The sequence below is a fragment of the Ovis aries genome, chromosome 24 (assembly GCF_016772045.2).
Source record: "Ovis aries strain OAR_USU_Benz2616 breed Rambouillet chromosome 24, ARS-UI_Ramb_v3.0, whole genome shotgun sequence".
Classification (NCBI taxonomy): Eukaryota; Metazoa; Chordata; class Mammalia; order Artiodactyla; family Bovidae; genus Ovis; species Ovis aries.
The window spans coordinates 34,484,391-34,491,526 of NC_056077.1; the positions used below are offsets into that span (position 1 = coordinate 34,484,391).

The following is a 7,136-nucleotide window of genomic DNA, read 5'->3' on the forward strand; positions in this document are numbered from 1 at the left end:
AACTCCATCAAAATTAGATCTTTAACTCCATGAAAGAAGCTGTTAAGAAGATGAAAAGACAACTTACAGATAAAAAGTATTTGCAAGCCACATCTCTGACAAAGGCCTCATATCTGGTGGCTCAACAGTGAAAAAACAAACACTCTAGTTAGAAAGTAGAGAAAAAACATGAGAGATAGTTCACCAAAGAGGATATGCGGATGGCAGATAGGCACGTGAAAAGATATTGCAGTGATATCCACATCACATAGCTGACCCCAGTAAGATGCCTTGGCTTCCCACGTGGTGCAGTGGTAAAGAATCAGCTTGCTAAGGCAGGAGACACAAGCGACGCGGGTTTGATCCCTGGATTGGGAAGATCCCCTGGAGGAGGAAATGTCAACTCACTCTAATATTGTGCTAAGTGGCTTTAGTCGTGTCTGACTCTTTGTAACCGCATGCACCATAGCCCACCAGGCTCCTTTGTCCATGGAATTCTCCAGGCAAGAATACTGGAGTGGATTGCCATGCCCTCCTCCAGGGGATCTTCCCTGCCCAGGGATTGAACTCTGTTCTCCTGCATTGCAGGCAGGTTCTTTACCCTCTGAGCCACCAGGGAAGCCCCTCACTCTAATATTATTTCCTAGAAAATTCCATGGACAGAGGAGACTGGCAAGCTACAGTCCATGGGGTTGCAAAAGAATCAGACATGACTTAGTGACTAAACAACAGTGCACACTCATTAGTGAGTTAACTTTGGAACAGCTAATATTAAAAGTAAGTGATAACACCAAATGCTAGCTCAGATGCACGGAAAACTGGATCCTTAGTATTGGTGGGAAGGTGAAAACGACAGTCCCTCTGGAATTAGCATGGGAGTTTCTTTCCTCTGCACCGGGAGGCATGCAGGATCTTAGTTTCCCAATCAGTGGACCAAGGATCATACTTGTGCCCCCTTCAGTGAACGCTCAGAGTCTTACCCACTGGGCCACCAGAGAAGACCCTTGGCAGTTTCTTTAAAAAACTAAACATACATTTATTTTATGACCCAGCAATTAATTGCACGCCTGGGCATTTATTTCAGAGAAATGAAAACCTATGTCCATGTAAAAACCTTTGTGGGTACGTGATTGTTCTTATGAGCTTTATCTGTAGTAACCTCAAACTAAAAACCTATGAGAGGGTAGTTTAAATGAACCGCAGTGCATCACTCCATGAAATACTAGTCATTGGTTAAAAAAAAGAATAGAGTGTGGAAACCCACAACAACTTGGATGTATTTCAAGGGCGTTATGTGAAGTTAAAAAAAAAAAACCTCAAAAGTTCACGTTTGATACGATTCTGTGTGTATAACATTCTTGAAATGACATTTTGAAGGGGGACAGATTAGGAGTTGCTAGGGGTTAAGGATGGTGGGGGAAGGGAGACGTGACTGAAGAGAAAACACTCGTAAGATCTTTGTGGTGACAGAATAGGTTTGGCTCTTGGTTGTTGAGTGGCTTCAGGAATCTCGCATGTGATAGAACGACAGATTCGGACAGACATTTACACCACTGTCGATTTCCTGGTTGTGCTATTTTACCATAATTGTGTAAGATGTGACTGTCGGGGAACACTGGGTTAAAGGGTACACCTGACTTCTCTGTATTATTTTTGCAACTTCCCGTGAATCTGTAAATTTTTTTTTAGGTTGTTTATGCTACATGAAGTGAAAATGTTAGTCTCTCAGTCATGTTCGATTCTTTTGTGACCCCCGTGGACTACAGCCTACCAGGCTCCTCTGTCCGGGGGATCGCCCAGGCAAGAATACTGGAGTGGATAGCCATTTCCCTCTCCAGGGGATCTTCCCTACCCAGGGATCGAACCCACATCTCCTGCATTGGCAGGCAGATGCTTTACTGCTGAGCCACTAGGGAAGCTTATTAATACCTTATGAGAAAACCCTGCCCAATATGGAGGTACTTCATTTATCCTGCCAAAACAGGCCATGAGGTATTGTACAGTTTAATTTTCCATATAACATAAACTTATCTCTCTATATAGTGTTAAAACAGTTCATGGGCATTTTGCCAAAATATATTAACATCATCCCTGCTTTCCGCCCCCCCCCTGCAAACAAAAACATAACGCAGAATTCAAAACCATGGTCCAATCAGGGACTCGGGACTGGCCAGGTAGTCAGCTGCAAATATTGACTCCTTCATTTTCTTTGAAGAAAATTGTTTTTAATTGAATAAGAATGTTTATTGAGCAAATCAAATCTTTATTAAAAACAAGACTGGTTGAAAACTCTCCTCTCCACCCTACCAGACCCGTGGAGCCTTCGGTTGGAGAAGTTTTTCAGGCTCCATCAAAGGACAGCAGAGCCACGTGCAGAGCCGGATCCAGGAGTCTTGGACCGAAAATTCAGCGGTCAGGTCACAGTTGTTGCTGGGCTCTGAGTTTTGAAATGTATCTTTGCACCCATGCTTCCTTCGGCTGGGCACATACTTTCCGGCCTCTCTTGGTGGTGAATCTGTGGAAGAGAGATGCTGAGAGTCAATACTAAGAACTTTGGCCTCCTGGAAAAGGATGGAGTTGAGGGGCAGCCCCCCCGCCCTGACCCAGATGATCTCCTGATCGCACCCCCTCTGCTGTACCCCCATCGCTGTTCCCTCCTCCTTCCTTCTGGCTGCATTGGGTCGAGGCTATTGCAGCTGTGGGCCCCTCTCTAGTTGTGGTGTTCCGGCTCCAGCTCAGGCTCCAGGGCACGGGCTCTCAGCTGCCCCGAGACCTGTGGGATCTTAGTCCCCGGACTAGGGATCAAACCCATTTCCCCTGCATTGGCAGGCACATTCTTAACCACTGGACCCACCAGGGAAGCCTCCCAGCTCCCTCTTCCGGCCCCGCCCTCCCTCCTCTCCCCTAGCTTGTTTTCCTCTGGAAGCCACGCTTCTTGGCCCACGTTTGTCAGGAAACATGTTCCAGCAGCTCTGGTCTGAAGCAGGCAACCTGCACCATGCCTTGACATTCTTCTGTTTTAATATAACAGCTTTATTGGGATATAATTCACACACCGTATAATTGGCCCACTTAAAGTGTATAATTAGGATTCAGGGGTTTTCATTTATCCGCAGATGATACAGCCATCACCACAATCAATTTTAGAAGATTTGCATCACTGCACAAAGGAACCTCATATGCTGGTGCCCCTTAATTCTTAATCACGTTATTGTGGGTTGTTTGCCACAGCTGTTCATGTGGAGAAGATTCCCATGTTCCTTACTGCACCATGAGCTCCTTAAGACTGGGGGTTGAGGGACTTCCCTGGTGGTCCAGGGTCTAAGACTCTGCACTCCCCATGCAGGGGGGACTGGGTTCAGTCCCTGGTCAGGGAACTAGATCCCACATGCTGCAAATAAAAACTGGAGCAGCCAGATAAATAAATATGAAAAAAAAAAAAAAAGACTGGGGGTTGTAGTTGATGTCCCTGAATTGTTTTCAGCCATTGCTCCTTGAGAGCATTCAGAAGCGACAAGAGCCTAAGGCTGCTCTAAGCTGGAGCACTGTGTACTCACTGGGGTTCCTGCCCTGGCACGTGCAAGGGAGAAGAGCCCGAAGGATGGGAAAATAAGGGAGAAAAAGGGCTTCATGGATGTTCAAACATCCATTTGACATTGTTCCCATTAAGAAATGGGGGTCTATGTCTCCTCCCCTTGAATTTAGGCCAGTCTTAGGGGACTGGTTGACCAATAGGAATGGCAGAAGTGATGCTATGTGACTTGGCAGCTAGGTCATAGAAGGTTGTAGAATTTCTGCCTGGTTCACTGAGCACTCATACAGGAGCTTTGGACCTCCTTGTAAGGAGTCCTGCCACCCCAGGTCACCACTCCGTGGGGAGGCCCAAACTAGCCCAACAGAGATCACACAAAGATGCCCTGGAGGCGGAGAGATGCCTGCAGCCCCCCGAGCTGATCCAGCTCCAGCACCGTCAGTCTGCTGTTGTTGAGTCCCTAGGTTGTATCCAGCTCTTCTGTGACCCCGTGGACCACAGCCTGCCAGTCTCCTCTGTCCATGGAATTTTCCAGGCAAGAATACTGGGGTGGGTTGCCATTTCCTTCTCCAGGGGATCTTCCTGACCCAGGGATGGAACCCACGTCTCCTGCACGTGGCTCCCGCATTGCAGGTGGATTTTTTACTGGTGAGCCACCAGGGAAGCCACCATCTGTCCATAACCACATAAGAGATGTCAAGCCAGAGCCTCGCAGCTGAGCCCTTCTGGAATTCCTGACCCAGGGAAACCATGAGAGATAAGATTATCACTGTTGGATTAAGCCACTAGACTTTGAGTGATTTGTTATGCAGCAACAGATGGCTGATCTAGACCCCTCACCTTCCTTTTAAAACAAATGACTTGTGTCCAAGGTCATAAAACTTGTGACAGAGCCGCTGCTTTGAGCTTAGCTTGGGGCTTTTTGCCAGCTGTTGGTTAAGCGTTAATGTCTCTAAAGCTCCAAAAAGTCAATCAAGACATGAAGGAGAAGACCCAGGGTGGGCATCCTGAGCCCAGGAGCACCCCCTGCATAGCTGGGCACTGGGGTGCCTCTTGCCTGCCCTTAACTGTGACAATATTTGGGTTTGTCCTTGGAGCCTGTCGTCTACCTTTCTGCACATTCTCTCATGCTCAGGAACCCCAAGTCCTGGAGAGGAACCCCAAGTCCTGGAGAGCAGTGACCACCCCTACTTGTGTATTTACACTTAAAGATCGCTTCCATTACCCACTCCAGTATTCTTGCCTGAAGAATCCCATGGACAGAGGAGCCTGGCGGGCTACAGTCCGTGGGGTCACCAAGAGTTGGGCACAACTGAGGCAACTTAGCATCACTTCCATTTGCAGAACGTTTACTGAATGCAGGCTCAGCATTCAGTATGAATTCAGTATTCAGTATTCAGAATTCATTCAGTATTCAGCTCAGCTATGCGCTTTGCATATACTAACCTCATTTAGTCCTTCCAGGGGCCCTTCCCGGTATGTGTCATCTCTCCTGCTGCTGCTGAGCTTGGCGTGACCTGCCTCTTGTCCACCTGTCTGCCTTGTCAGAAATATGTTCACCCTTCCCCCATCCACCACGCTCCAGCCAGCCCCCTTCACCTGGGCCTCTCCCACTTACCCTCGGGGGTTCTCAGTGTAAATGTCACCTCCTCCAGGAAAGCCTCCCAATGCTAAGTGAGGTCCTCCTGTGACTATGATGAAGGGTACTCAAATATGCTGCCCCCAAATATGCCACTTTGACAAAAGGATTATTTTGAGCTAAAGACACTAAAAAGCTCGAAAAACAAAAAACCCCAAGAAACAAAACAGAAAAACCCAAACACCAGCAAGTGCAAGAAGGGCATTCTGACCTCCCCTTTGCCTTCTGAAAGCAGGAGATAAAACTCCCATGTGAAAAATGTCCTCCTTGTACCTGGAGGAAAAATTATTCTTAACGTCAGAGATAGTCAAGGCCAAGAAAACTCTGTACAAACAAACGTTATTAAGATAACTCTTATCAGTCTTTAGCTTTCTTCACCCCCATATATTTTAATTACTTTTCCACAATTCCCTCTTTGTTCGAAAGCATGTAGGCTTTGGACAAAAGCATGTAGATATTGCAGCTTCCTTGGGTCTTCATCTTCCCGTGGGGCTCCATGTGTATGAAACAATCTGTATGCTTTCCTGCTGTTAATCTGTTTTATGTCCATTTAATTCTCAGGCTCAGCCAGAGCCCCGAGGAGGGTAGAGATAAAGTTTTACCTCCTCTCCGATGACATGCTCCCTCCTGCTGCCCTTTTCAAGCACTCATACAACTGAGACGACCTATTTTGTGCAAGTGTCTTTTAATGCCCTCTTTCTGATGCTAGATGTAAGATCTATGCAAGCATGCTAGGTTGCTTCAGTCATGGGACCCTCTGCTCGGTAGCTCTCTAGTCTCCTCTGTCCATGGGGATTCTCCAGGCAAGAATACTGGAGTGGGTTGCCATGCCCTCCTCCAGGGGATCTTCCCAACCCAGGGATCAAACCCACATTCTTCTTCATTGGCAGGTGGTTCTTTACAACTAGTGCCACCTGGGTCTATAAGAGCTGTTTATTCTTTTATACCCAGCACTTAGCACAGTGCCTGGCAGATCCCTGGATCATGGTCTGCAAGTCAGGAAACCAAGCTCAGGGTCATGCTTGTTAATGCCCGAGGTTAAGCAATAACCGACTGACCAGGTTTCCAGCCTGAGGTTCATCCTGGCCCTGGGGTGGGGGGTGTGGTCTGCTCAGCACCTTTCGAACTACATAACTGGTAAGGGACCCCAAAAAACCCAAAGGAGAAATACTCACATCACAGCCTTCAGGGAGCAGCTGTTCCTGGTGAATTCATAACTATGTACCTGCTTCCAGGGAAGGGTTTTTTGGCTGTATTGGAAACAGCAGAACTTGGCCACATCACTGCCACCTTAGAGGAAAAAAAAAAAAAACAGAGAGAGGAAGGATCTTGGAGCTGGCCCTTTGCTTCCATCCCTGGTCAGCCTGGGAAGGGAGTGGGGCAGCTCCGTACGTGTGGCAGCTCCGAGATCAACACTCAGGATAAGAACCAGGAAAAGAAGGGAAGCCAAAGGGAAGTTCTTCATCGTGGTGCAAGCTGGGTCCTTCAGAGCCTTCTTTTTAATTCCTCTGTCTTGTCAGGAACCCTCTTTTATGGGGCTGAGCCAACCCTGGAGGTAGTTCCAGAGAATTTTATGGTTGAGCACAAAAGCAGCTCTTTTGACCCTTCAGTGGGAAGTAACCTTATATCTGTGAAAAGGAGACTGGAAAGTCAGGAGGTATCATGGGAGGGGAGGAGCCAGGACACCATGAACCTCTCTCAGCCAGTGGAATGGTTTGAGTCAACACTGGATTATTTTAGAAGCAAAAACAGAGGAAATGAAATAAGAATTCTGGTGAATTGACCTCAATTGCTTTTATAAATCAATGATTGTTCCAGATAGATGTCTGGTTCTTGGCCAAAGCTTTCATGGTTTCTGAAGCGTTGATTGTTCTCAGGGACATTTGGACAGTCTCAGGAGAGGAGCGTAGAGCAGTGTGATTACACAATGGATGTTCAAGAATGATGCTCCAGGTATGTGCCCTTCCTAGCACCCCAGTGCTGCAC

The 7,136-nt window shown here is 47.3% G+C and overlaps 1 protein-coding gene across 1 annotated transcript; it reads right to left on the minus strand.

The window, feature by feature from the left end:
• Window positions 1-2,221: 2,221 nt before the first annotated feature.
• CCL26 (C-C motif chemokine ligand 26) lies at window positions 2,222-6,782 on the minus strand. Its single transcript, XM_004020976.5, has 3 exons — window positions 6,543-6,782; window positions 6,326-6,440; window positions 2,222-2,494 (listed from the first exon to the last, which is right to left on the minus strand). The coding sequence occupies exons 1-3, from the start codon at window positions 6,613-6,615 to the stop codon at window positions 2,398-2,400; spliced, it is 285 nt and encodes a 94-aa protein (XP_004021025.1). The 5' UTR covers window positions 6,616-6,782; the 3' UTR covers window positions 2,222-2,397.
• Between the last annotated feature and the right edge of the window lie 354 nt (window positions 6,783-7,136).

Bases quoted from the DNA above. Each gene is read 5' to 3' on its own strand.
- CCL26 (XM_004020976.5), bottom strand. From the start codon at position 6,615: ATGAAGAACTTCCCTTTGGCTTCCCTTCTTTTCCTGGTTCTTATCCTG. The intron at 6,441-6,542 runs GTACGGAGCTGC...TTTTCCTCTAAG, and splicing joins TGATCTCGGAGCTGCCACAC to GTGGCAGTGATGTGGCCAAG. The intron at 2,495-6,325 runs GTGAGTATTTCT...TCTCTTCCACAG, and splicing joins TGCTCCCTGAAGGCTGTGAT to ATTCACCACCAAGAGAGGCC.